Source organism: Mangifera indica, chromosome 1, assembly GCF_011075055.1.
Source record: "Mangifera indica cultivar Alphonso chromosome 1, CATAS_Mindica_2.1, whole genome shotgun sequence".
Taxonomy (NCBI): domain Eukaryota; kingdom Viridiplantae; phylum Streptophyta; class Magnoliopsida; order Sapindales; family Anacardiaceae; genus Mangifera; species Mangifera indica.
In genome coordinates this window covers 3,673,522-3,701,515 of record NC_058137.1, presented here as the reverse complement: position 1 = coordinate 3,701,515, position 27,994 = coordinate 3,673,522, and the positions used below count along the sequence as shown (strand labels likewise).

General features: G+C 33.5%; 5 protein-coding genes across 7 annotated transcripts; 2 read left to right on the top strand and 3 right to left on the bottom strand.

The window, feature by feature from the left end:
• The first annotated feature begins 226 nt into the window (after positions 1–226).
• On the top strand, positions 227–7,283 carry LOC123226664 (phosphatidylinositol 4-phosphate 5-kinase 9-like). 2 transcript variants are annotated; one of them, XM_044651175.1, is made up of 9 exons: positions 227–432; positions 1,364–2,754; positions 3,203–3,370; positions 3,999–4,164; positions 4,584–4,694; positions 4,957–5,144; positions 5,467–5,612; positions 6,262–6,418; positions 6,783–7,283. In XM_044651175.1, the coding sequence occupies exons 2-9, from the start codon at positions 1,487–1,489 to the stop codon at positions 7,045–7,047; spliced, it is 2,469 nt and encodes an 822-aa protein (XP_044507110.1). In that variant the 5' UTR covers positions 227–432; positions 1,364–1,486; the 3' UTR covers positions 7,048–7,283. The 2 variants fall into 2 exon arrangements, with proteins under 2 accessions (XP_044507110.1, XP_044507119.1); XM_044651184.1 differs by lacking the exon at positions 227–432 and adding an exon at positions 646–668.
• A 513-nt stretch (positions 7,284–7,796) lies between these two features.
• On the bottom strand, positions 7,797–11,301 carry LOC123216234 (splicing factor 3A subunit 2-like). The gene is made up of 7 exons (XM_044636635.1): positions 11,135–11,301; positions 10,874–11,043; positions 9,971–10,047; positions 9,253–9,318; positions 9,012–9,086; positions 8,836–8,910; positions 7,797–8,540 (listed from the first exon to the last, which is right to left on the bottom strand). The coding sequence occupies exons 1-7, from the start codon at positions 11,284–11,286 to the stop codon at positions 8,106–8,108; spliced, it is 1,050 nt and encodes a 349-aa protein (XP_044492570.1). The 5' UTR covers positions 11,287–11,301; the 3' UTR covers positions 7,797–8,105.
• Positions 11,302–14,299: 2,998 nt separating this feature from the next.
• On the top strand, positions 14,300–19,028 carry LOC123216223 (ras-related protein RABC2a-like). Its single transcript, XM_044636624.1, has 6 exons — positions 14,300–14,945; positions 15,490–15,558; positions 16,343–16,408; positions 17,280–17,401; positions 18,153–18,281; positions 18,572–19,028. Exons 1-6 carry the CDS (start codon positions 14,807–14,809, stop codon positions 18,680–18,682), a joined length of 636 nt encoding a protein of 211 aa, XP_044492559.1. The 5' UTR covers positions 14,300–14,806; the 3' UTR covers positions 18,683–19,028.
• Positions 19,029–19,374: 346 nt separating this feature from the next.
• On the bottom strand, positions 19,375–22,443 carry LOC123216212 (ras-related protein RABE1c-like). The gene is made up of 8 exons (XM_044636613.1): positions 22,121–22,443; positions 21,017–21,089; positions 20,832–20,932; positions 20,540–20,605; positions 20,279–20,376; positions 20,120–20,182; positions 19,944–20,036; positions 19,375–19,845 (listed from the first exon to the last, which is right to left on the bottom strand). Exons 1-8 carry the CDS (start codon positions 22,191–22,193, stop codon positions 19,762–19,764), a joined length of 651 nt encoding a protein of 216 aa, XP_044492548.1. The 5' UTR covers positions 22,194–22,443; the 3' UTR covers positions 19,375–19,761.
• Positions 22,444–23,596: 1,153 nt separating this feature from the next.
• On the bottom strand, positions 23,597–26,373 carry LOC123212551 (poly [ADP-ribose] polymerase tankyrase-1-like). Of its 2 annotated transcripts, XR_006501561.1 has the most exons (7): positions 26,135–26,373; positions 25,762–25,853; positions 25,569–25,647; positions 25,378–25,472; positions 24,951–25,046; positions 24,369–24,870; positions 23,597–23,901 (listed from the first exon to the last, which is right to left on the bottom strand). XR_006501561.1 is itself a non-coding variant. In XM_044631735.1 (6 exons), exons 1-6 carry the CDS (start codon positions 26,304–26,306, stop codon positions 24,784–24,786), a joined length of 621 nt encoding a protein of 206 aa, XP_044487670.1. In that variant the 5' UTR covers positions 26,307–26,373; the 3' UTR covers positions 24,337–24,783. The 2 variants fall into 2 exon arrangements, 1 of the variants encoding a protein (XP_044487670.1); XM_044631735.1 differs by lacking the exon at positions 23,597–23,901 and having other exon boundaries at positions 24,337–24,870.
• Positions 26,374–27,994: the final 1,621 nt, after the last annotated feature.

The following is a 27,994-nucleotide window of genomic DNA, read 5'->3' as shown; positions in this document are numbered from 1 at the left end:
TTATTATATAACTTTAGTAAAAATAGAGTACAATTGTGTCTTTACGTAGACTTCATACAAATTTTAATAGAGTTTATTAACAAATTGAAAAAAAAAGGGTGAGAAATATACTTTTCAAACTTAAGGGGTGGGTCATTTCGTCAAAGTTCGGGTGGGACATAGTAATTCAGCTGAAAACATATAATTAGCGTTGAATTTATCTGATGCTTTTCAATAAAGTCAGCCTCCTCCTACCTTGTGTTTATGTTTTGGCTAAATGGCAGTAAGCTCTACGTCTACATTGCTTGGGATTCGATCCAAATATCTACGACTTAATAAAAGTAAAATCTTCCTTTAAGCATAGTCAGCTCAGCTTTTCTTAACAACCACAAAACTACCTCTCTCTCCACCCTCACTTTTCGATTCTCTTTCCTCCCTTTCCGGCATTAAAAGGTACTCCGCCATGCTCTTCCTCTCTCTTGAGCTTCTGCTTATACTTCAATTTATTTGTTTTGGAAATGATTTTAGATGTTATATATTTATATATGGTGTGTGTTTTATGCAAGCTAAGCTATGTAGCTGGATTTTTGGAGAGAGAAGGTGAAGCTAAATAAAGTTTTCTTTGAAGCGTCTGCTGTGGCTTAAACGCGTGTTTTTATGGCAGATTTATTCGTTCATAAAGCTGAAAAGTATTCATTCTGTTTAATTTTCATTTGATAAGAAACATGTAATAAAATTTCTTATGGCCGCTCATCTGGCTATAGGAATCGAGTAATAGCTGGGTAATTTAATTGTCTCTTCTGCATACTTTTGAGTACTAAAAAGGTGTTTTTGAGGAGATTCGATTCCTTTTACTTTATTTCTGTTTTCGTGTCCTGCAACATGAGTATGAAATTGGTTTGAAAGACATTTGGAAAAAAAGTTTCTGAGTGAATTTATTCTTTTCAAAAGAAATTATTTATTAATATCACAAATAAATTCCCTGCATTGCCGTTTGAGAGGCTGAAAGATAGTTAGAAGGAATATTTTAATTGATATGGTAGTCTATTTCTACTATTGCTGGCCCTATTTAGAATAGTATGCACTTTGCTTTTGCCTCAAAGTTTACTTTAATTATTTAATTGGTCAGCTTGTATTCTTCATTTTACCCCTCATATATTCATGTCGTTATAGCCTGGAAACCATACTTGGTTCATCTACAACTTTGAATGAGCATATTTGGTGGACAAAGTACCTTTTTGTGTTTGTTTGAAAGTGTTCCATTTTCATTTTTTATCGATCCATAACTAAGAAGCAGGACTCTTTTTGGGATGTCATCTAATGCTTTTTGAAATTTTTTATTCTCCAACTATTGATAAGTGTTTATTTTCTCTGTTTTGCATAGATCAAAGGACAAGGATTTTCTAGGCATCATCAGGTTTCATTGTAAGCTATTTCTATGACATCTCTACTTGTCATATATTGAGACATTATCTTCTAAGGAATTGTGACCTTTTGGGCATTGTGCATGTCTGGCCCTGTGGCCCTTGCTGGTAATGCCGGAGGAGCACTTACTTGTGCAGACAGAACAAAGTCTCTTGAAGCCATCTCTGACAAAGAGCATATAAATAGATTGGCCAATGGTGAAGCTGTCCATACAACTGAAACCAGTGGTTTTAGAGCCGGGGAGCTCTTACTTACCAATGGGGAATCCTATTCTGGGTCATTACTGGGCAATGTACCTGAAGGTCCAGGGAAATATGTTTGGCAAGATGGTTGTATATATGAGGGCGAATGGCAACGTGGGATGAGACATGGAAACGGAAAAATTCTGTGGCCTTCTGGAGCTATTTATGAGGGTGAATTTTTAGGTGGTTATATTCATGGCAGAGGAACTTATACTGGCCCTGGTGGTTTGACCTTTAAGGGAAGATGGAAGTTGAATCTCAAACATGGGTTGGGGTGTCAAGTCTACCCAAATGGAGATGTCTTTGAAGGCTTTTGGATCCAGGGAACACCTGAAGGGCATGGTATGTATACCTGGGCTAATGGCAACATTTATTTGGGAAATATGAAAGGAGGGAAAATGTCAGGGAAAGGAACACTTACCTGGAGAAATGGAGACTCATTTGAAGGAAGCTGGTTAAATGGTATGATGCATGGAATTGGAGTGTATACATGGAGTGATGGTGGTAGCTATGTTGGAACTTGGTCACGAGGTTTAAAAGATGGGAAAGGATCTTTTTATCCCAAAGGCAGCTGGGGTTCAGCTTCACAAGAACTGTACCTCAGTGCTCTGAGAAAAAGAGGGCTATTGCCAGATTTGAGAAAGCAAATGCATGCAAATGCTCATCATACTTCTTCAGTGGATATGGCAAATGCCAAGATTGGTGGGCACAGAGGATGTCGTCGAATTTCAGCTGATAATCTCTCCAAGGGGAATTTAATAAATTTGGAGCAGTCTCGTAGCAGAAATGTTTCCCTGGAAAGGCGTTGGAGCCTTGAGGTATCTATTGAAAAGGTGATTGGACATGATTCATCATTAGACTTGTCTGAATCTTTCTCAGAAGGCTTGGAGAAAGAGAGTGATGCCAATGTACCACCAATTGTGGAACGTGAATATATGCAAGGTGTTTTGATCAGTGAACTTGTTTTAAATAACAGTTTTTCAGAATCCTCTAGAAGAGAGAAACGACGACAAAAAAAACTAGTGAAAGAAGTGAAGAGACCTGGTGAGGCAATCATTAAAGGTCACAGGAGTTATGATTTAATGCTCAGTTTACAGCTTGGAATCAGGTACACTCTTTTTTTTGGTTATGTTATGTTCGCTCACTTGACACTTAATTAGATATTTCTTTTTTGATAAAGAAGAAACAAATTTTCTGCTAGTATATTCCAAGATTTCCTGATAGTTTTATGCTTTTCTTCATCAATCACTGTAGGCCAATTAGTTAGTAAACTGCTCTTTGTTTTTATTTTTAATAACCCCAATATAGCAAAGTCCTTTTATAGACAACTAAAAGATCTACTTAGCATGTATGCTACTACACATTTTCATGCTATTACTTGAATGAGGTAATTATGTAATTTTTATTTAATGGTGTCCAATGTGTGTAACTCATGAAAAGACTCAGTTCACTTGGCATAGAAGTAAGATAAATGATATCTTGGTTGGTTTTTTTTTTTTTGTCTTTATTATATTTTTTTGAGATTTTGAAGCTATATCATGCTTATATTTGGTCAGATATACTGTGGGGAAAATAACACCTGTACAAAGGCGAGAAGTTCGAGCATCAGACTTTGGTCCTCGGGCAAGTTTTTGGATGATTTTTCCGAAACAAGGGTCTCAACTAACACCGCCTCATCAATCAGAAGATTTCAAGTGGAAAGACTATTGCCCAATGGTTTTTAGGTTACTAAATATTTCTCATTTTGTTTCAGTTCAACAAAAATTAGTTTGCCGCCCACTTATGTTGGGTTTGCTTTTTATTGTTGGTGGTTCACTTATTTTTTCAGTTTTGATGTTTCACTATATTTATAAACCAGAAAACACAATTGTTTTTCAGGAAATAAATAGTGTTGAGAACTTGTTTGAAATAAAATCTTATAGGACACAATCACTTCTAAAGAAGTGGATACTTGTTGTCATATTCTTCATTATTTAAAAATCGTAAATGAAGCAGAAATGCTTGTGTGCTTTGTTTCAGTAAGGAACAGTTTATTTTACCAGTATGTGGTCAAATTCTTTAGTTTGCCCTTATAGTAGTGTGTGACAGAGGGCACCTCTATTTAGATAACATTTGGTGAATTAATTCTTGGTACACTCTTAACAGATATTTTTGTTTTGTCTGGGTTTATAAGCATGCCTGACTTTTCTTGAGATTTTGAAAAATAAAAAAATATTTGGAAAAAGCTATTGGTGATGGCTTGTAATTCTTTGGTATGGCTTTCAAAATATCTATTTTATATTTTTCTGTGGATCTCAAGCTATACTTTTCCCATATTTTTTTTAGGAATTTCATTCTTGATACTCATTACAGGAATTTAAGGGAGATGTTCAAAATTAATGCAGCTGACTACATGATGTCCATTTGTGGAAATGATGCTCTCAGGGAACTTTCTTCTCCTGGGAAAAGTGGTAGTGTCTTTTTCCTTTCCCAAGATGATCGTTTCATGATTAAGACACTCCGGAAATCTGAAGTGAAGGTTTGCCTTCTCAATCAAGAACTTTGTGCTCAAGTTTTGTTTCATTATTCCAGTTTTGCTATTTCATTATATTGGTAAACTGCAAAAACATTTTTTTCAGGAAATGTCTTTTTTTGAACTTGTTTACAATAAATCTTATGTTACTTGGTCATTTCAAATTAAGTGGGATCCAGGTTTCCAAAATGGAGAGGAAGAACTTGGGTGTTTCGTACAGTTTGGAGATAACTAACTAATTATTTGTCTTTCCACAGACAGCATTCATCACATCCATTTTGCATATGCTTTTCAATTGAGCATTGTTATCCTAATACATAATACATTCTTAATTTACCATCTTTCATATTCTGTATCTAGCTCATTATCTTATTTCTGCTTTCTTTAATGGTTTTAGCTTCTGGTAACTGAGGTCTAATGTGTAGGTTCTTCTAAGAATGCTTCCGACCTATCATCATCATGTGAGGTCATATGAAAATACACTCATAACAAAATTTTTTGGTCTTCACAGGATCAAACCTTCAAGTGGTCAAAAGGTATTAAACATAGTGAATTACTGCTTTCCTCATACTTTTAACTTGATATGTACTGTTAATTTCAGGATGATCCTTTTCATAGGTAATTACTCTCAGAAATTTCTTTTTCCTAGATTTTACCAAAAGACTATATGGCATTGTTTACTCATTGGCTTTTCCATGGCTTGCCTCACTGCTACTGTTCATGGAACCTGCTTTCAATAATGATATAAGCTCTTTATCACAAGAAGCTAATAGTTCTAAACTAATTCATACTTTGCAGTTTCGCTTTGTAGTGATGGGAAATATGTTCTGCACAGAACTAAGGATTCATCGGAGATTTGATTTGAAGGGCTCATCATTGGGGCGCTCAACAGACAACATTGAAATTGATGAGAACACAACACTAAAGGATTTGGATCTAAACTACAGCTTTTATCTGGAACCTTCTTGGAGAGAGGCTTTATTAAAGTAAGTGATGCCTCCTAAACTGTGACATCATTGTATATTTGTCTTCAAAGTGACATATGAACTACCAGAGGACTTCCTATTTCTATGTGGTGAGAGACTTTATATGATTTGGAGAGGTGTATTGATGTCATTAGCCTTCCTTTTATCTGTAATATTATATGAACTAAATTTATTGGAATGCCATAACCATCATTTGTGAGAATATAGATGGCTAGCCTTTCTGGATATCAGACTTACATTTTTTTGATTACTGGTATTATGCATGTAATTAACACAAATGCTTTGTGATTATTAAAAATAATATCTAACTTATTTGATGCAGGCAGATAGAAACTGACAGCAAATTTTTGGAAGCTCAGCACATTATGGATTACAGCCTTTTGCTGGGTGTGCATTATCGAGCTCCCCAGCACTTGCGCTCTCTCATGAACATGCAAGCAGATGGATTGGGAATTGTTGCAGAGGAAGGTAGGCATCACATTTACTGTCGAATGTTGTATAAGAAAGTCATGCCAGCCAGCTAAGTCTGATTGGTGTAAAATTCAAACAGAGATAACTTAAAAAAATCCTTTCATAGTTATTAAATAAAATTGTCGGTTTAGATAAAAAGACGTGTCTGTAGGTTGAGACCCACGCATAAAATACGGTAGTGTTTTGGTGGATAGAATCATAATGAAAACAAGAGTTGTAAATTGAATCTAACTAGAGCTTTTTTCTTAATCTTTTTGGTAAGCTAACTAGAGCTATTTTGGTCAAAGTCATATTATAGCTTGTTGAAGTTTCCAGATCAAGGTCTGTATGCCTCTGACCTAAATAAGCTGGAGGCCCTTATAAATTATTCTGTAAACAGTAAGCTATTTCCGTATGGCACACAAAAAACAGATTGCTTAGACTAGAATGAGTCGGTTTCTTGCCTATATTCTGTCTCATCTAATGGGCAGATTAAATGATGCATTTTACTCGTAGTACATGACCTAGACACCTCATATTTGAACTTATCCTCAGATTCTGCTCTGAATTTAAATATTTTGTTAATATAGCTTGCATGGCTGTGCAATATATTAGGGAGTAAACTGATATCAATTTTTTGGTGGTATTCCAATGTCACATTCTCTAGAGGACGAAATTTCCAACTACCCAGATGGCCTTGTTTTGGTCCCCCGTGGAACAGATGATAGTAGCATTGTTGTGGGCCCTCACATTAGAGGTAGCCGGTTGCGAGCATCATCTGCTGGTTATGAGGAGGTGGATCTCCTTCTTCCTGGTACAGCAAGGTATCAATATCTTCACACCTTATTAATATCATCACCAAAGCCATATTATAATATCCTTGCATTATCAGAAACTTAGAAGACTGTTCATCCCTCTAAAGTTGCCTTAGCAGATTCAGGCACCTTTGGACCCTTTGGAGTAATAAATCGTAACAAAATGAGGCATAAAAAGTTTACTTTCTAATGAAACCAATAATGCTTGATTTCAGAGCATGAAACATGTTACATGCTAAGTAAGTTAAAAATTTTAGATACCTAATTTGATCAGTCTCATTTATTTGTTATGACTAAATTGATTTCTACTAAAATATCCTGCAGTACATGAACTTAATTGTTTATTTTGCTTAAACTATTACTTGGTGAGCAGACTGCAGATTCAGCTTGGTGTGAACATGCCGTCAAGGGCACAGCTAATTCCTGGGAAGCAGGAAGATCTATTTCATCAGTCATATGATGTTGTTCTGTACCTGGGTATCATTGATATCTTGCAAGATTACAACATGTCTAAGAAGATTGAACATGCATACAAATCTCTTCAATTTGATTCTGTATCCATCTCTGCTGTAGACCCTATGTTCTACTCACAGCGGTTCTTAGAATTTATCAAGAAAGTCTTCCCCATTACAAGTTAAAAAGTTTTAGATATTGCCTCCTCTTTCAGTTCAGCTTTATGCCAGGCCACATCCCATGATTGCCTATTGTAGAATTATTGTTAAAGGCACAACTATTATATGGGGGTTGTACGTATTGTGTAGTAATCGACCAGTAGGAGTGTAATGGAGTGGTGAGTTTGACGGTAAGAGAATTTGCGTTGTATGACCAAGAATTATTCCATTTTGTGACTAATGGAGCACTTGCAAATTTCCTATATTATGCCTTATGCTACTCAGTTTCGATATGATTATCATGAGTACTAAGTAAAATAGACCAGAATGGCTGAACGTGGTCGGTCGAATGGTGCTCTGGAATGTATCAAGTGGGTGTGTTCGATGTTGCCATTGCCCGGAAATGCTATATATTTTCATTTTCAGGAATCATCCGAACTCTCATGGAGCAATATGCAAGGACCGATGGATTACTTAGTGCTATAAAGACACAAAAATATATTTTGTTAACTTATTCGTAACAGTGGTGCCCTATGCACCGAAAATTTGATACAGAAATTAATACCGACATATCGTGAAAACTGATGAGACAGCTCAAACTTCTTTTCCACATGATTATTTAAACTGCCCTATCAGCTTTCACACTTGTCGGTACGGATTTCCATAGCAAAATTTCTATGCATATAGTATTTTTCTTTACATAATTATGTATGCCTTTAAATTGGCATCATACAGTTGGCATTTGTACCGGCAGCACCAATTAACAGTTGGCCAGGTAAAGCTAAAATCACGTTGCAAAGTTTTACCATTTTCCACAACTTCAACATCTTAACAGTACTCAGTTCTTTTGGGGGAAAAATTAATACAGCGCTCAAAAAGACAACTAAAAGTACAATTTTAAGCTAACTATTGCGATACAGTTCTAAATTTAATTGACACATCAGATGTGATAACCAATACTATCTAATGCATTAAGTATCATGCAGACTGCAATTTTGGGTTAATCTTGCATACATACTGTATCACAACCAGCTGCATGACAACTTCTTAAGATATGCTATGAACCAGAAGTCAGGGACACATTATTACCCCATGTTAGGAGGCGGTGGAGGTGGACGAAGACCCTGATTCTGCATCTGTTGGCTCATAAAACCTTGGGGAGGAGGCATTGATGGAGGCCTACCCATTTGAGCACCAGGAGTGAAATTTGCCATTGTCCCACTGCCACTAGGAGGGGGTGGAGGAGCAGGCGGAGCTCCACCAGGAGGCATGGGTCTAGGGCCGTTGCTCATTGGAGGGGGAGGAGGAGGTAATGATCCACTCATTGGCGGAGGCGGAACTCTAGGGGGATTTCCAGAAGGCACACCTGGTGGTAGCCCCTGTGGAGGAGGTGGTGGTGGTGGTGGTGGTGGTTGGGATAGAGGCCTTGGAGGAACACCTGGAGCTGAAGTACCATTTGCTGCAGGGGTCACTTGTGGTTTACTTGCCTCTGGTGGTTTGGCTTTAAAATATAATTGCAGCTGCATATTTCAAATCGACAAAACAAGAAAATAAATTGCAATCAGATCAACGCCTATCCTGCCAATGACAAAAAGTTGTAGATATTTCAGCTTGTCAGCTGAGTAACATGAGCAACTAGAGTAACTATATATAATGGAAGTCAAAACTAAAGCTGGATCCACTAGCTGAGCTTACTCCAAAATTCAAAATCCATGTGAAGTTACAAGCAACTCAAAGAGACCTAAGGTTGAACCCCCATAAAACAACCATGTTGCAGAATGAACTGGATCTGACAAAATTTTGAAGCAAACTAACCGTGAACATCTTTGAGTCTGGATCCCAATGTGAGAAGAACTTGGGGGTGGATTTGTCAATCTCCGTGCTAGGAACCTAAAACATAAATTGCACAAAAGAAAAAAAAAAGTTGATATTTCAACAAGATGATATGATAAAATAATTATCCAAAGCATGCAAGTAGATGGTTTATGTACCTTAAAGGCTATTATCTCGTATGGTTCTGCTGCAAACAGAAGATACTGGAATCTCTTATCAAACGGTTGAACTCTCTGAGTAACAACAGAAAACGATTAGGTTGCTTTATGCAAGCAAAAGTGGAGCTTAAATTATAACTTTATTAATCTACATTTAGTGCAATAAAATTGAGAAAGCAAACAATCATAAATATCATGAAAAATGCATTAGGTTCAGAACTCAAGTACAAATGGACCCTACCTGCTCAAATGATGACATAAATCGATGCCTTGGTTTTGATAAGTCTTCTATTTCTGGATACTCAATCTACATTAAAACCAAACTATCATTAAAATACAAGTAATATAAGATGATTACATCATTGAAGAATAGAACACAAAAAATTAAGGGTGCATTTGGAAGGCAGGACTGTACTATCTTTTGGGATTGGAATTGGACTGAAGAGGATGATCTATAAAGTACAATCCCTTGTTTGGAGTAGCACAGAACTAGGATATGAATATATTAAAAAGTTCTCATTCTTTTTATGCAAATATCAATCGATAACTGAACTTTTATAGTTAATTACTAAAAATAACGATATTTTAACTTTTGACTGCAAATTTAATTGAAAAAAATGATGCTATAACTAAATGAAAATTATTTGTTTGCTTTAAAAATAACTAAAAAAAATTAAAAACAATGATTTCAAGTCAATTATAACTACAATGCTTAATTTTTAGAGTTATTTTGTCCGATTATAAGGTGTCCCATGACTATGGGAAAAACTAGTAGTTCCACCATCTTAGGACTAATTTTCAGATTTGGGTGCACTAGTCCAATCACGTAAAAAGGCCCGGACATGAGGCCAGGACCGAAATTAATTATAAAGTCCAATTCAAAACTTTGTCATGACCATAAACACAACCTAAAAGTCCACACAGTTTCCTTTAAAGATGAAAAAAGAATTATCATGCACCTGGAAAAGAAGAGATCTCTGTTTTGTCTCTGGATCAAATTGCTTCGTCACGCGATACCCAGGCCTACCAATTTTGACTGCATGCACACCACATATATCCATATTAGTTCATATATTAAAGAAAAATAGCTCTGAAGTCATTGATATACCACATTTCTTGCAGAATTCTAGCAGAAAGGAAAAAGAAAAATCAGTGAGACAGTAAACACAAAGCATATGTCACAAACATTTTCAGTGTTATTGACAAGAAAAATAAAAAATGGCAGCATAACACAAACTGAGCTACTTAAATAGCATCATAGATTGGCTTACTAGTACATATCTCCTAACCTGTTACAAAATCAAAGTCAAATAGCACTCACAAGACTACGGATTCATGAAGCAGATTTCATTGATACGCTCATGGGTAAGCCATGCTTCAGCATTTTAAGATCAAGAAAAAAAGAAATACATCAGCAGGATTAATTTGGTAAGATAACATCTATTTATCAACACCAAAAACAAAAATAGCAGCTTGGTCACAGGAGCACCATACTCAAAACAAATTTACAGTGCTCAACTCCAATTATAGCACTATTCTGAATAGTTTATTGCTCGTTGCAAAAGTTCACAACCATGCATCAAATCAGGGCACCTACTTAATTTGAAAGCTAACTCACAAAATATCTACGAAAGTACCAATCTGGTTAATTAACCCCTGCAACTATCACATGGTACTATCAATTCTAAAATTATAGGTAATACCATCTAATTTTTTGTAACCCATACACTCTCAAATTAGATTAAAAAAAATCCTGTTCTATAAATTATGCAAAGATTTGACCTAAATCAATTATTTCTCGTCACAGTAATCACGCACACTAAGTATCTGACATAATGGTTGAAAGAAGTGGTAAAAAATACCTGTCTTGCGAACAGAAACTTTACGCTTATGGGGCTGAGGCTGAGCAGGAGCCTCCTTGGCTTCCCGAGCTGCTCGCTTAGCCAAATTGGTTTGATGTCGTTTGCCCTGTGTGTGGGCCAAGTAATTACCTTCATTGTTGTGCAATGTCAAACACAGCTTGCACTCGTAACTACAAACAAAGAGAAAACCCACAACACAAATCACATAATTAGCTAGTTAATTGTATATAAATAAAGCTGGAGATGGATCGAAGGACCTACCTTCCGAGGTGGTTGCGCATGAAATAAGGGTCCTTAGCGAGATCGATAGTCTCCAGCGCCAGCCTGCGAAGGCGCTCGCGACGGTCGATGGCTTCATTCTGGGCGGATGCGGCGCCACCACTACCCGGCTTCGAACCCCATTCTCTGTCCATTATTATTTCGCTAAATTGGCGTCTTGGGCAGCGACGCTAGATATATAGATCGGATTTTCGGAGGGCGGGTAATGGGCCCAGCCCAAATCCGCCCAATTGGAAGAAATTATATTAGTATGAGGCGCGGAAGTAAAAAAAGAAAAAGAACTTTAAATTAGTCAAAAATAGGAGGGGTTGTGGAGTCATTTTACTCGAAAACGTAAGTGATTTTGGAAATGATAATAATATTTAAAAATATCTATACATCACTTTTTTTTTTTTAAATCAGACTAACTAAATTTTAACTAATTTTTAAATTTTCCTTTGAAATAATCAAATTTTTACTATATTTTATTAAAATTATCAAATTAATCATCTTATTTTGAAAAGAAAACAAAACAAACAATTGTCGATTTGTTTGTTTAATACTTTAAATAAAAAATAATAAAATATTTTTTTAATTAAAAATATGATAATTTAATATCTTTAAATAATATTATTTAATTCTCTAAATAAAAAATATAAAAAAAAAACAATTTGATTACTTCATAAGAATCTTTTAGACAAAAATCCAAATTATGAAAAATTATTAGTTTATTGAATGAATGAATAATCCATAAGGTAAATAAATATATTTTAACATTAATAATATGATTAAATAATTTTAAATTTAAATAAAATAATACTAATATTTATATTCGTATTTATATTTTTTATTAAAAGTATTATCCATTAAGATATTATAACTCGGAACTCTATCAGAATATTTCTTAGATAATTATCAGATACTGTTATTATAATTTCTCACCGAGGTTAGGGAAATCACAAATTCCTAATCTTTGAATTCTTAAACTATAAATTTTCTATAAAAATTTAATTTTGTTATGAAAAAAATATCTTGATTATATTACTTCTAACCGTTTAATTTTTATAAAAATACTATATTACCCCTAATTGTGGACACCATAATATTCTCTCAAAAAGGTGCAATCTTGTAGCTCAAAACATTGCTTAATATTATATAATAATTAATAAATTTGATTTAATTATAGATTTTTATTGGAAAAAATTATTCTCTGTAAATATAATTTACTATAAAATTTAAAAAAATAAAATATTTTTTTTGATAATTCTGCCCTCTTTTTAAAAATATGAGATGAAAGAAAGACAACAGTATTGGGCCCTAATCAACAAACTTATTGGGTCTGAAATTAAATAAGAGCATACCCATACCCATACCAATAAATAGTTGTAACAATTAAACCAAATTTATGGGTTATCTTTAACTTTAAATGTTATTTGTGGTTAGAGATGCCATAGCCATCACAAAAGGTGAGATGCTTATTCTTTCTTTGATTTATTCCCAAAAAAAAGTGAATCAACACAAAATGGCCAACAGACTTATTCCCATCCAAGGTATAATGAAAATCCAAAGTTATACCTTTTAATTTTTTAAAACTCAAACACCCATTTATGAAACAGTTTCTGTTAGTTAAAGTTAAAAGTAAAATCGTTATTTAACAAAAAAAATTTAAAAAAACTAAATTTTTATCACTTCTCCTCCCTCAATTTGAAAACTCACAATCCCCCCCTACAAATTTCTTTCAAAGTTTGAAAAGTGATAATTTATTCCCTTAAGTTTTTTTTTTCTCTTTTCTCCAACGACCATTCGCCATCGATCATCCTTTCTCTTGTCTTATCTCTCCCTATTGGCCTTTCTCACATTCTTCTCCAACCATTAATCGACATAAATAATTTGAAAATCCAGATGATTTTTGTCTAGACAGTGACTTCCAAACAAAGAGAAATCCAAACAAAAATTGCCTAGATTTTCAGAAGATTTTTGTCGCTTGGTGGTCGGAGAGGAGAGGGAAAGAGACTAGGAGGGAGAGATAAAGTGAGAGGGAAAATGATCGATAGTCAATGATAGTGAATCATTGTCGAAAAAAAGAGGAAAAAAAATCTTAAGAGAGAAATTTTCATTTTTTAAACTTTGGGTGGGGGTAAAATGTGAGATTTTTAAATCTGGGAGAGAAAAATGCGATAAAAACTTTGATTTTTTAATAAATAACAAATTTATCTCTAACCTTAAATAAAATTTTTAATAAAAATTATCTCATAAGTGGGTATTTAGGTTGAAAGTTAAAAAATAAGATTTTGAAGTTTCACTATAACTTAAGTGGGAATAAGTCTTTTGGCCACACAAAATTATCTAATGACCTTTTTAAAATTTTATACCTTTCAACTACATTTACTTATATGTATCTTTATCTGGATGTTTTAAATGAAGTCTTATCTTCAAAAGAGTGGGCCAGATCTAAAAAAGAATAAAATTATACGTATAAATAAATTGTATAAAATTATTTATATAAATTGATGTAAAAATTTGTGATTGAGTGATGTGATTATTTATTTTTTATTTTAAAATTATCCAATTAAACCACATCAGTTATATACAATTTATTTATATATATAATATTACTTACCTTTGAAATTGGACTTAGTAATTTCTAATTCAACGACCCATTTTGTTATCATCAGGAGAAGACACATAAGGTATCAATGTAAGGGTTCATTTGGTATTCTCGAATATTATTATTAATCTATCCTTAACATATTTAACAGGAGGATCGAAATTTTGTCGTAGTATTGTTTGATTTTTTTTCACCTGAAGGGACTGGGGACAAGCTCTAGAAAAAACTAAAGTAAACAGGTCCTACACAGTGATGACATTTTAGTTTATGTGCCAACTAATGAACCACAAGAACAAATTTCAAATAGAAGCACCACCCAATTTAGAATTTGAATCAATAGCATTTCCCACAATGATCATTGTTGTATCATCATACTGTTAAATAACCACGTGGGATCTCTCAGGTGGCCTAAAAAATTAAATCCCATTAGAGGTGTTAAAGAGTCTGTGGTTAGGATTATTTTTTGCTGTGTCACCTTCTTGGATCACTTGCTTGCTTCCCAAGAACTTTCACTAAGTCAATATCTAGTTAGGTTCTTTTATGATTCTGACATAGACACAGTTGTATAAATTTACATTGAAAAGGGGTTTGGTTTAGGTGAATGAATGAAGCTTGTTTATTATATGAAGAGAATTGTTGAATTAGGCATATGTAAATGAAGCTGAATGGGAATGAGAATGGCGTCTTACCTTAAAGTCGGAGCGTTTGTGGCACGCGACTAAAGCTCGTGAAAGTGCGTGGTGTTTGGAAAGTGAAGTAAAGAATAACGTTGGTGTCAGGTCTTAGCCGTTTTCTTTAGCTTCTCTCTCTTGACAAAGCATATACATTGATGCCCAGCCCACCACTACTTCTCATCAACTCACCTTTTTTCTCTCTTTTATATATGCCATTATTTCTTTTTCACTGTGCTTTATACAAGCAAGAGAACAACAACATCATTACAATTACAAGTCTTGATCATCATTAGAAACAACTCTTGTGTTTGAAAGTTAATTAATAAAGTTGAGAAATTTCACTTCTTTGTTGCATATTTATAACAATACCTCAACTGGGTGTTTGTTGATTCAATGGGATCCTCTTCAGCTCAAAGCAATAGCTATGATCTTTCTTTCAAGATCTTGTTGATCGGTGATTCAGGTGTTGGTAAAAGCAGCCTTCTTGTCAGCTTCATTTCAAGCTCTGTAGGAGATCTTGCACCCACCATTGGTACTTTATTTTTCTTGTTGCTTTAATTCATTAAAGTTTATACCAATATTTTATTTGGTTGCAGAGAAAATATAAGCCAACAAAGTTAAGTTTTTGATATTCAGTAGTAGTAATTAAGCTAGTTTTAGTTTTTTTGAAGGGTTGAGTTCTGTTGAGATTATGTGAATGAGAAGGAATTACGAGATTCAATCATACAGTTTCTCAGTTTCCAAACAGAGACTATATGTGTTGGATCTCTGATAGTGTTGCGTTTTTAAGCTCAGCTGGTGAGTGCCACTGTGTGCACTTGAATAATTTGCTGAAGTTTTGTGTAACTTAGCTGTGCTGCATATTTTGTATATTTAATATTTGCTCGGTTCATAAATGTATTCCCCCATAAAAATTTAAGTTTTGATCAACTTTACAACCGTATTATTGATTTATTGATCATAAATTTTGTTAACAAGATTCTCCTTCTTTAATGCTTATGTTACTTTCACATGTTACCTGGATTTGATTACTTAAAAGATGGTTGTTTCTTTGGTATTGTCTTGACTATGTGTAGGTGTCGATTTTAAGATCAAGCTGTTTACAGTTGGTGGGAAGAGATTAAAGCTGACAATTTGGGACACAGGTATGCAATTGCGGTAGTCTATTCTTTCATTTTTGCTGTTCAAATTTAAGAATTAGAATTAGAATATTTATTATCAAATTAATGACTCAAGGAATGCAAAGAACATTTGATGTTCATCACCAATATGTATGTCTGTTATCATGTCATTGTCATTGCCATTGCCATCCTTTGAAGCTTAAATGATGCAACAGTCTTAACTGATGCAATATAAGTCCAAAACTTGATAAAATGTGTTCACCAAACGGGGCCTAGCAATTTCTTAACAACTTCTTTGGTAGATAACTCTTGTTTCAGTTAACACTTGGAATCCAAGTATATAATTTACTTTTATGGTTGAACTATGTTTATAAAGGATATACTCCGAGTGTCTTTCTTGACACCGTTATGCTATGCAGGTCTAATTTCTAGTGCCTGAGTTTGACTGATCTTGTCCTCATTCATCGTTTCTCTATCCATTTATATGTTTTCTAAGCAAAAATTTTTTTTTTGGTCAATTTATGTATTTAGAATATGTTGCCACTATTACATGCCACTAACTTGTAATCAGCTTAACTACTATTTTATTTTGCAAATACAATGAGTGGCAATAATTATCATTGTATCCGGTTCTGATGTTGAAGATAATACTCTTGCTTGATAAAATTTAACTTAGCTACCGTTAAGAGTTCTGCTTCTTTTAGTGTTAGTGGCAATATGCATCTTTTTTTCCTCTTTAGGATACTTTAAAAGTTGTTTTGCACTCACTATCAAATGGTTAATAGCAAAAGATTAATCCTTCTTGCAGCTGGACAGGAGAGGTTCAGAACATTAACAAGCTCTTATTATAGAGGTGCCCAAGGAATCATTCTTGGTATGTCATCAACAATATATTTTCATGTCATTTCTAAAAGCATTAAGAGAAACTCTACTCTCTTGTTTGGAGGATGATACTGTTATCAACTAGAAACTGATTATTCATTTTGACATATAACACATTCAAATCAAAGGCATTGACATGTCTGATGACAGGTGGGGAGGTTGGCTGTAATCAAAGGCTGACTGCCAAGATAAAAATGTTGGCTGATTTACAACATAGTATACTACCATACATTAAAATAAGTTGCTGATAGATTGCTTTTCTGAAATTGGCTTGATTGACTGAGATGAAATTGGGTTATTGAGTTTTGATTATGGAAACCAAAAGATAAAGATGTTGGTTGATACATGAAGGAAACACAGAAATCGACATCAGCACAGGTTAAGTCAATGTCTGTCTAACACTGTTGCATTCCCGAATGGAACAATTTCATGACTTAAACCAAAGTAGAACTTGTTTCAGCGTGCTATTATTCCCTTTAGTATTCCAGTTAAGATTCTTTTACTGTTCAAGCATCTATCTTCTCTTTGCATGGTACTCTGGATAGTTGGATTGTGACATCTGATTCTCTTGTGCCAAATTAGGCCCCATGGAACTTTTTTACCTGTTACTCTATTAAAGTTATATTTACTGTGCAAGCATCGGATTCTCAACTTTGCATAGAATGTTGGATGTGGCTGCTGGCATTGGCTGGCTTATTGACCTGAAATTTATTTGATTTCCACAACTACAAGTTTATTTGGTCAATCATGACTCCAATGAATTATCTTGTTAACTCTTTGTGAATAATCTCCATTTTTTTTATATATTATTCTCCAATCTTTAGATGACAAGCATTGACTTTCTTTTTTGGCTATTATAATAGTTTATGATGTCACAAGGAGAGAAACCTTCACAAACTTATCAGATGTGTGGGCCAAGGAAGTGGACCTTTACTCTACCAATCAGGATTGTGTCAAGATGCTTGTTGGAAATAAAGTTGACAGAGTAAGTTTTATAATAGCTATTTGGAAAAATATCATTGACCCCATATGTTCAGCCGGAATCAAAAGTCAACCTGCTGTTCCGTAGCTTACCATTTTAAGGCCAATTATGAAGGGTTTTTCAGTCAAATTCTAAATTTGTGGGTTTGTATGTATTTAGTTAACAATAAAACTATAAACACAAACTACGAGTTTTATCTTTAATTTTTAACTGTTCAATCATATGTCAATATTTGTGTACAAAGTTGTATACATAGTATTACTTTTTAGTTAATGACTTGAAAAATATGCTCAGTCTTCTTTTATTTATATATATATATATGTTCAGCCGGAATCAAAAGTCAACCTGCTGTTCCGTAGCTTACCATTTTAAGGCCAATTATGAAGGGTTTTTCAGTCAAATTCTAAATTTGTGGGTTTGTATGTATTTAGTTAACAATAAAACTATAAACACAAACTACGAGTTTTATCTTTAATTTTTAACTATTCAATCATATGTCAATATTTGTGTACAAAGTTGTATACATAGTATTACTTTTTAGTTAATGACTTGAAAAATATGCTCAGTCTTCTTTTATTATATATATATATATATATATATATATATATATATATATATATATATATATATAAAATATTCATGCTCATGGATGATTTACTTACCAGTTAATTATAGGGATATACAGATATTACGAGGCTTTTACTTTTAGTTTCATTCTTGTATTATTTTTAAATTTAATTGGGTATGATTCCAGGATTCTGAAAGGGTTGTAAGCAGAGAAGAGGGGATGAATCTTGCAAAAGAGCATGGGTGTTTGTTCCTTGAATGTAGTGCTAAAACTAGAGAAAATGTGGAGCAATGCTTTGAGGAGCTTGCATTGAAGGTAACATTCTGAGAAAGCCTCTGTGCATTTTAACTGTTTTCAAATGCATTTTGCAATAAACAAGTTCTATTTCGAATGTAGAATTGAATGAGCATACGAAAGTTGAGAATTCAGTTGTAATAATAATCCTTTTCCTTTATTTTCTTTTTCTAAATCTTCTGCAAGCGAACACTATGATAACTCCTTGGCTATCTGCTGCCATGATAGTTACACAAGTTCAAGGATAAACATGTATGCAGAATGTGAATTTTTCCTTTTCTGCTTCTGACAGTTAGAGAATTATTTTACAGATAATGGAGGTTCCTAGTCTTTTCGAAGAAGGATCCACTGCAGTCAAGAGAAACATTTTAAAGCAGAAACCAGAATACCCGGTGCCTCCCAGCGGTGGCTGTTGCCAATAAGTTGCAACAGCATGCAGGCATTAATACGAAAGCAGGACTAAAATATCAACTCCTAGTCCACCTGTTTAAGGCTTATACTATGCATCCCCTTAACATCATGAAACAGATCATGTATATGAAATTTCTTCCTGTTATTTATTAGTGGCTGCTGTTGCTTTCACTGAGTTGCCATAGTTGTAGCATTATTCTGGGATGTTGGCACTCGAATAACATCTATTAGCTTGTGTAAAGGTTTGCCTTTGCATGTTTTTTATTGATTATGAGTGAGTGAGTTTTCGGACTGATGCTATTTGTAATACACTAATTCTTGCTTCATATAGTGTTTGGATGAACACATTTAACAAAAGCTGTATCTACCAATTGCTGGATCAACAGGATACTTTTTAAAGGTTCAGATTTATCTGGGTTCAGTTACACTGGTGTTAAAACTCCTGCTGCTGCTGCCTAGAAGATACATTGCTGATTGAAATGGTAGCTTTAATCTCTTTCTTTGTTTTTCATTTTTTTTTTTTTTTCAAATTTTCAGTTTTCAAGCAGATGATTCATAAAACCCTATTTTACTATATTCAGACTGATGAGCTCTAGTCTTGCTACTTCAGGCTTTTGTTAGAACCATATGAATAATAAGGTGATAACTTAGTATAAGCGGTACACTTCATGAGTACGCAAATTCGAATTTCGACATCACAATCTTCGGAGAAGATGTTGTTTAAATATACATAAGATGCAAAAAGATCCAAACAACATAAAGTACAAATAAATGTGATAACTATCTGTCTCAGAACATGGCACAACAATAAAGTAATATTTTGCTAGGGAGTAAGGATCATGACCTACTATAAATTATTAAGACAAACAAGAACACCCAAATAAAATCATTGTAAACCTATGCAGGCTGCAGGTCAGCCATAGAAATAGGATTTAAAACATTTTCTTCCGACATTTTTTTTGGAGAAATTACAATATTATGAGCAGATGATGCTGCATGTTTCTGTTCCTGAACAAGCTGGAAACAACTTCCCATCATTGGCCTGTAACACATGCAATAGGAACACAAACAACCATGGTCTTCTTTTAGTTTAAGAACCACAGCATGCTGACTTCTCTGGAGCAGCTGCTGAGCCCTTGGCGGGGTCTGGTTTACTGATCTTGATAGTTTGAGGCTGCATGGCATTAGGGCAATGTCAAAATCACGAAACATCAGTTTAATATATCACATCAATCATCAGACACATGAAAGTTCAGTCAAGAAAATACATACTTCTGCTTTTGAGTCACTTTCTGCGAGTCTTTGCTTTATATCTCTTGCAATTGAAAAGAAAACTTGCTCCACATTGAAATTTGTTTTTGCACTCTGCACAAATTTCACAACACTATCAGAGATGAAATAAATTTGATAGCTTTATTCGGTCACCTCTGCATGTTGTACAAACATACCGTCTCAAAAAATTTGATACCATATTCATCAGCTAATGCTTGGCCCTTTGCAGTCGGGACAGCCTACAAAAAGAATAAAAATATATTAAAGGGTACTTTCCATTAGAGTTCTACAAAGGAAAAGTCAAGTTATTTTTATCCATGTGTTTAACTCATTACCCTTTTGCTCTCATCCATGTCGGCTTTGTTACCCACCAATATTTTGTTGACATTATCAGCAGCATGCTGCTCTATGTTCCTCATCCAGTTCCTGATGTCTACATAATAATTGACCAGAGGTTATAAGAAACATGAAAATTTTTAGTTTCTACTGTATTTCAGTAATTTAGCTCATAGAAGAAATGAAATGAACGAAGTAGGCATGAGTATGATTTGCCAAATATATAGAAAAAAGTCTTGAAGAGAAGGCTAAAAGCATACTGTTAAAAGATGATTCATCTGTCACGTCATAGACCAGCAATATGCCCATGGCTCCCCTGTAATAAGCTAAAAAAAACTGAAGAAATAAAGGTTCTGAATGATCATATCAAACACTCAACCAATGTAATAACGAGGAAAAAGGGAGAGAACCATTAACATTGTCTCCAAAAGGAGACCAGACACAGTTAAGAAACTTGGAAAGGCTTACAAGCAGATTAGCTCTTTCAAGCAAAGAGAGACAAATAAGCATCCAATTACCAAAAACTTTAAGAATACTAAGACAAGAAGGCACCTGTTGTAATTGTTCGAAAACGTTCTTGTCCAGCAGTATCCCATATTTGTAATTTAATTCGCTTCCCATCTAGCTCAACGGTCCTAATCTTAAAATCAATCCTGACAAAGGCATTAAAAGTTCAGGAGAATGCACAAAAACAATAGAATAATAACAGTACAAGATTTAAGGAGTTAAGAACAAACCCAATTGTGGTAATGAAACTTGTTGTAAAAGAATCATCTGAGAAACGCAATAGCAGGCAACTTTTGCCCACCCCTGCACATATACAGATAAGTACGCATGGGACAGGACTCATAGCTTGAAATAACTATGTTCATTAAGATACATCAAACTAATAATGATCATCTTCAATATAAGCAAAAACCAAAATGTAATTTATTAATTCAATCGGTCAATGAGGAACATTAAAACTGTTAGACAAACAATAACTAAAAGCTTGGACTGATAATTGCAGAAACTTAAGTATAAGCAGTCATGTCCAAGGATTAGCTTAAAAGATGTTTGAAACTCTACTACTCCCCTGCTTTGCAGGTGAAGTGATGATAGGCTTAGCATATGGAACCAAATATTAATATTTAAGAACAAAACATACATGAAATTACAGGGCTGCAGAAATTGGTTACCAAACTGGCTGCAATATGAAGTCACTTAAATTTAAACCGGAGGTCAGATCTTACCACAAGCAGTCATCTCGTACAATGAACTTAACCATATTAGGTCTTCTAACAAATGCTACATATATCGATAATGACTAGAGAAATGAAATCAACCACAACAATCTCTTTTGTATGTTAAAAGCTGAAAATACAAGAACCAAACAGATAAAAAAAACGCTATAGTAAGAAGTACTTAAAGAAGCTCTTTATAAGTGCAGCCTCAGAAAGAAGATTTCAGACTGAAAACAAAAGTAGCACAGATAAGTTATTTTTCAAACAGCACATTTAGGTGCTTTTAGCTGAAAGCTCCATCCAAACAACACCAGTAATTGAAAAAACTCGAGAGATTGAACTTACAATTTTTCATTAAAAAAGAGAGAAGTATTACAAACCACTCAATTATTGTGATAAGCACAAAAAGTCTTGAAATTTATGCAAATTAAGCCATTCAAACCACCAAGATAACAAAAAAAAAAATTAGATCACATAATAGCGAACAAACACCTCTAATCAGATTTACACGATTTCCATCAAATAAAGAAGAGGAAAAGCCCGCAGTTTCAGTCAACTGAGTAACTATCACTAAAAATTAACTTGAATTCAACATAAACAAAGAGAAAAGATACTTGCCACTGTCCCCGATGAGAAGGAGCTTGATCAGGTAATCGTAATCGGCCCGAGCCCTAGCCGGCGCAGCTGCCATTTCTTTCGAAGCTTTCTACGATAAACAAGACACAAATCTCTCTGTTTACTTTCAGATCTGCAGCTTTAGAGCGATCTAGTCTCGTATCTGATCAGGAAGGCTGGCTGGCTGGGCAGGCTGACTCAAGAGAGAGGGAGGAGTCGAGCAACAAGTACTTTGCCTTTAACCTCACAAGTAACCTGAGTTCAGGATTTGGCTTGAGCAGGGAAGGGATCTGCTGTCTTTAGGTCCGAAGAAGAACCGGTTGTTTGGATGACGTGGCACTGTGGAAACAAATGATTGGTTGGTTTATTGAACGACAATGATCTGGTAAATATATTATCAATTAGTTATTATTCCCATAATTAGAACTGGCCTTGCCGTGTGTGTCCACGCGACTAGTTACTTGCTCACTTTAATATTTCTCCTAATTGGTGTCCTCTTATATATAAATAAGAGGTGTGATGTGTGAAGTTTTTATATATAATTTTATATATAAATAATAATGAATTATTATATAATTGGATTGTTAAAAATTAAAAATAAAATAATAATTAATTATATAATAATAAATTTTTATTTATATATAAATTATATATATATAAATTGTACACATAATTTTATTATTTATATATCAAGATTGAGATCTATAATGACAGAAATTTTGATAATGATGTAAATAATTATTATAAGCAATGTTTTTAAAATTAAATTGGTGATTGAATTGGGTATTTCATTAGTTCATGTTTCGATCAGTTTAATTGGATAACCAATCAATTTAATCTATTATCAAATTATTATATATTTTTTAAATAGTATCAAACATTTACTATATTTTTAAATATAAATTATATAAAACATATAAATTATAATTTTAAATATATTAATTAAATAATCGACATTTTATTATATAAATAAAGAAAAAACTAATTATAAATTATTGATTTTAAATAGTTTTTATAATTTAATAGGTTTACTAAGTTTAACAAAATTTTAAATAAATTAATATTTATATAGATTAAATTGGCATATAAAACTACACTGATTTATAATTTAACTAATCAAATTGATTGATTTAATCTAATTTTAAAAACACTAATCATAAGAATAATTATTATGTGTTAATCATAAATGGGTACAAATGTATATACAATCTTAATATTATTTAACAAAAGTTAATTATTTATGTTAAAAAATCTAATAAAAATGATCATTGTTTATGTGCCCGAGAAATTTGTGAAAGATTATTTCTCAATCAAGATTTGTCTTAAAAAATCAATTTCCTCATTTTGTCATCCAATTAAAATAATTAATTACGTAATAAACATATTTGGTACAGCTTATGAATAATTATAATACAATTTTGACCGTTTAACAAATAATCTAAGAAGTTCATAATTTATATTAAAAAGCCTCGCTAATTGTTAGGTGCTTGAGAATTTACCTACATTGTTTCTCATTCAAGATTTGTGTTAATGACATTTTTCCAGCCTTTTAGTTTAGGCTGTAAGTTTCCTCATTTCTCTCAGGTTACTACATGTCCAGATGTTTTTGGTTAACTTATCCATAGAAATTAAGTTACATTACTCAATCAATGACAAACGTTTTTATGACTAAGTTACAAAGCATTCCGCCACTTCTCCTTTCTTGTCGCCCCACCGAAACTACGCATAAACTTCACGTTTACTACTTCAAACTTCTTCTTTCTTTGTCTCCAAACCCTGAAAACCTGAACACAAAATTGAAAAGAGTCCAACCTCAACATCATTCATCAAAATTATGCATAAACTTCACGATTACTACTTCAAACTTCTTCTTTCCTCTCTCCAAACCCCAAAAACCAAACAAGAATTTGAAAAAAAGTCCAAAACTCAATATCATTCACCCTATTCTCTGGAATCACCAATGAAAATAGACCCTGATTTTCTTTCTCTTTTTGCCAATTTCATGGGTTTCCTCCTATCCGGATTCTGCTTCCCCCACCACCACACCATAAATTAATTTGTATGAAAAAATGTTATCAAAATTTTGCATGTGTATTAAATTTTAGTGTGTGTGTGTTACTGTACCATTGATTTAAAATTACTTACTCATATAATGACATATTATTTGAGTGTCCAATTGAATACTCAAAATTAGGTATATATAATTTTATTATAAACTATTTATGCCCAACCAAACTCAAATTATTCATACCTTAGCTTTACGACTACACCATTTGCTTGCATTCATTTTCATCTCCATGGAATCAATAGATTCCCTGTCCAAACAACCACAAAAATTTTTTGGAAGCTGAAGAGGTTTATGGAATGCAAAGCCAAATACCAATATTACAACTGGTTTTTGTACGAGTATTGTCAAACAGACAGTAAATCTGACGTAAAAAAGTAATGTCACTTGTATAAGGATTCGTTTATATTAAGTATGTTTCCTCATAAATAAAATGTATGGAATAGTTGTATGCTCAATTCTTCCACGTAGAGATCAGAGACAGATTTCTCTCCATCTAAAAACCTGTCACTGTAACCTAACCATAAAAATAGCTAGAAACAGCACCCAAGAGCCAAAAGGTAAAATATCTTCAACCAGCAGGTTAAGTTTACCGGCAAGCCTATGCATTAGCAGTAGCAGTAGCATTAGCAGCAGCTTCCAAGATTCTCCTAGCCTCAGTATTAGGATCAGCTAACTCACTTGGGATCTGCCAAAAAATTACGAATAAGAAACTAAAAGATGATACGATTACTGAAGGGCAACACAAAGATCCTTAAGTGGACTAACCTTCCCAGCTAAGTTTGCCTTTGTGGGCAAAGCACCAGAATCGAGCAAAATTCTGATAACATCCACATGTTCACCTCTTGCCGCATGATGAAGAGGCTGTAAAAGTAACACCCATAGAACATGAAGAACAAGACCCAGTTAAAAAAGGATTTTTGATGAATAAGGTAAAAATTTAAAAGCTTATTCCACCTAATCTAATAATTTTGGTCATTACATACTCCAGGCAGCAGTGAAGAGAAAAGCCCCTTCACTGTTCCATCCAAGAAAACATAAATCTGTAAATAATTTTGATTTACTACCTCTATAGTCAACCTAGTTCACAAAACAGAATGTTATTTTATTATTGAACGAGGATTAATCAGCTAATTCAACTTTTGAAATTACTGATTAAAACTTGAAATGGCTTTAAGGTTTAGGAAGTACTCACATTATCACCTTCTGCATCAACAGTTTCCAACATCCTTTTCACACATGCAGTATTGTTAGCACTGTTAATGAGAAATTGTACTATCTCAATAAATCCTGCAAAATTATTCAGCAAATAAGTCAATATAATATATAAAATTTCAGAGTACAAATCATTAGGACATGAAAATAATAACAACTATAATCGCCCACCTCCAGCACAGGCATCATGCAGAGGTATAGCTCCATCTTCATCCACAACCTCCATATTAGCCCCTCTTTCCAAAAGCAACTATAAAAAGAAAACGAACACACTCAAATCAAAGAGTTTTCTGGCTCTTTTTGCCTAAAGTTTCATAGAATTTATAAAATTCCCATTTCTAATCGTAAATATAAGAAAACTAACCTGGACACAAGGCAGATAGCCATATAGACAAGCCAGATGGAGAGCAGTGTCTCCATCTTCAACCGGTTCATCAATGCTACCACTCAAGTTATCTGCGGCAATAAGAAAAAAGCATCAGAACAAATGTTACATGAAAACCAGCCCAAAAATTTGCACATTACTTTCTGCTCGTATTTTAAGGCACATAATACAAATCAATTCCAAGCACTAGGTTTGTGCGTGTGTCTAAAACCCCAGTAATAAGTTGTGGCAATTTAAGTCCCAGCGTAACAAAACAACTTTAATTGATAGATGATAGATAATCCCACGGGTTCATTTATGGCTGAAAAATTGAAATCAAACGATAAAGAAGTCAAAGAACAAAGAGAAAAACCTAGAGCAAGACGGAGGGCTTGAACGTCACCGAGCTGAGCAGCGGCGGCGAGTTCACGGAGATGCGGAGGAGTGTCGGATTCGAGGTCCAAATTGACACCATCTTCTTCGAAGAGAGCATTGTCCTCTTCATTGTCATCTTCTTCCATCATTCCATTACGCGGTACCGCCATTACTCTTTCAATTAAATTTCAGTTTCTGTTTTTGATTCTCTCAATTGGAAAACAGAAAGAGCTTCAAAAAGGTCCAAGGTCGGTAGCCTAGGGTTTTGGCAGTCAGGTCACTGTTGGTCCGGGTCGGGTCGGTCGGATTTTAATATGATTTTGGTTGGTGTGAAATATTTATACACATATATTTTTAACAATATTATACTTATTTATTTTAGATATATAAATATATATACATATTTATATATGTTATTATATAATTGAGTATTATTTTATTCGTATTTTAAAATCACTTAATTATATGATAATATATATAAATATATATATATATTTATAAATCTAAAATATATACACATAATTTTATTGATTTTTTAAGACATTTTTACCTAAAAATTATGTATATACACTTTTAAATAAATATTTTACTTTTAAATTAAAATCATATAATTTGTATACCTATACTCAAAATAAGTTTTGCTCATACAAGTTCAAAACAAGTCTCTTTTAAACTAATATAAGTTTAAATACAAACTTGGATGTAATAAGAAAAACGAATACAAATCCAACCCTGAAAGGGGCTTATGCTTGATTTGCATGTTAAGCATAGCGTGCTGATTGAAATAAGTTAAAAAATGGCTAAGGGGCTATTTTCCATCCAAAGTATGCTGATTTCTCAAGTTTTTCTTCGTTAACTTCGAAAATTTTATTTATCTACCTACGAATGATTAACCTTAATAATTTTATGAGTAAAATCGTTATTTTATCTATAACATTAAAAATAAACTTAAATTTTATTTTATTTTATTTTATCCCCAAAACCCTAAAAATTAACAATTTTCTTTCAATTCAAGTTTTCAAAAACTATATTTTTCTCTTAGGGTTTTCAAACTTTCAGATCTAGTTTTTTTAGCGACGACCGACGATCTCTAGGCACCATCTCTTCTTTTCAATCGTATAACCTTTTCCCCTCCTCGGTGTCATCATTGACAAAGATGTCATTTTTGTCTCTGGACGAAAACGTCGAGGAGGGGAAGACACCAAAAAAAAAGACGGTGTCTGAAGATCATCGATCATCGTTAGAAAAATTGGATCTAAAAGTTTGAAAATCTTAGAGGAGAAATACAATTTTTGAAAACTTAAATTAAGAAAAATTATTAGTTTTTAGAGTTTAGGGAAAAAATTGATATAACTAATAAATTCAGTTAATTTTAATTACTTATAGGTAGATAAATAAGATTTTTAAAATTAACAAATAAAAATTTGAAAAATTAGCATCGTTTGGGTGGGAAATAGTCCTTTGGCCTTAGGGCTGGGTTCGAATCGAGCCGAGCTCGGCTCGGTTCATATATGGACAGCTCGAGTTCGAGTTCGAGTTCAGCTAAGATCGACTCATTTCGGGCTCGAGTTCGGTTTGACTCGCTTTTCGTTATCAAAACGATATTATTTTTAATATATATTGGTCAAAACGATGTCGTTTTGTATAAAAAATTTTAATAAAAAATCTGCCTAGCCAGCTCAAGCTCGGCCAAGCCCAGCTCATTTTGGGCTCGACCGAATCGAGCTTGAGCTGGCTCGGTTCGAGTCCAGCCCTATTTGGCCTTAAAAAATTTAGTAAAACCTAAATTTTAAGTTTGGGTAATGTTATAGATATAATTTTACATATAAATTATTATATATTACTAACCATATTATAG

Bases quoted from the DNA above. Each gene is read 5' to 3' on its own strand.
- LOC123212551 (XM_044631735.1), bottom strand. From the start codon at position 26,306: ATGGCGGTACCGCGTAATGGAATGATGGAAGAAGATGACAATGAAGAG. The intron at 25,854-26,134 runs GTTTTTCTCTTT...TTATTGCCGCAG, and splicing joins AGCCCTCCGTCTTGCTCTAG to ATAACTTGAGTGGTAGCATT. The intron at 25,473-25,568 runs GTGGGCGATTAT...ATAATTTTGCAG, and splicing joins GCATGATGCCTGTGCTGGAG to GATTTATTGAGATAGTACAA.
- LOC123216223 (XM_044636624.1), top strand. From the start codon at position 14,807: ATGGGATCCTCTTCAGCTCAAAGCAATAGCTATGATCTTTCTTTCAAG. The intron at 14,946-15,489 runs GTACTTTATTTT...GACTATGTGTAG, and splicing joins AGATCTTGCACCCACCATTG to GTGTCGATTTTAAGATCAAG. The intron at 16,409-17,279 runs GTATGTCATCAA...CTATTATAATAG, and splicing joins TGCCCAAGGAATCATTCTTG to TTTATGATGTCACAAGGAGA.
- LOC123216234 (XM_044636635.1), bottom strand. From the start codon at position 11,286: ATGGACAGAGAATGGGGTTCGAAGCCGGGTAGTGGTGGCGCCGCATCC. The intron at 9,319-9,970 runs GTGCATGATAAT...GTTTTAATGTAG, and splicing joins AGAGATCTCTTCTTTTCCAG to ATTGAGTATCCAGAAATAGA. The intron at 8,911-9,011 runs GTACATAAACCA...TTTATGTTTTAG, and splicing joins ACGAGATAATAGCCTTTAAG to GTTCCTAGCACGGAGATTGA.
- LOC123216212 (XM_044636613.1), bottom strand. From the start codon at position 22,193: ATGGCAGCTGCGCCGGCTAGGGCTCGGGCCGATTACGATTACCTGATC. The intron at 21,090-22,120 runs GCAAGTATCTTT...GTATATGTGCAG, and splicing joins CCTTCTCATCGGGGACAGTG to GGGTGGGCAAAAGTTGCCTG. The intron at 20,183-20,278 runs GTAATGAGTTAA...TTCTTTTTGTAG, and splicing joins ACATGGATGAGAGCAAAAGG to GCTGTCCCGACTGCAAAGGG.
- LOC123226664 (XM_044651175.1), top strand. From the start codon at position 1,487: ATGTCTGGCCCTGTGGCCCTTGCTGGTAATGCCGGAGGAGCACTTACT. The intron at 3,371-3,998 runs GTTACTAAATAT...TACTCATTACAG, and splicing joins TATTGCCCAATGGTTTTTAG to GAATTTAAGGGAGATGTTCA. The intron at 4,165-4,583 runs GTTTGCCTTCTC...TCTAATGTGTAG, and splicing joins TCCGGAAATCTGAAGTGAAG to GTTCTTCTAAGAATGCTTCC.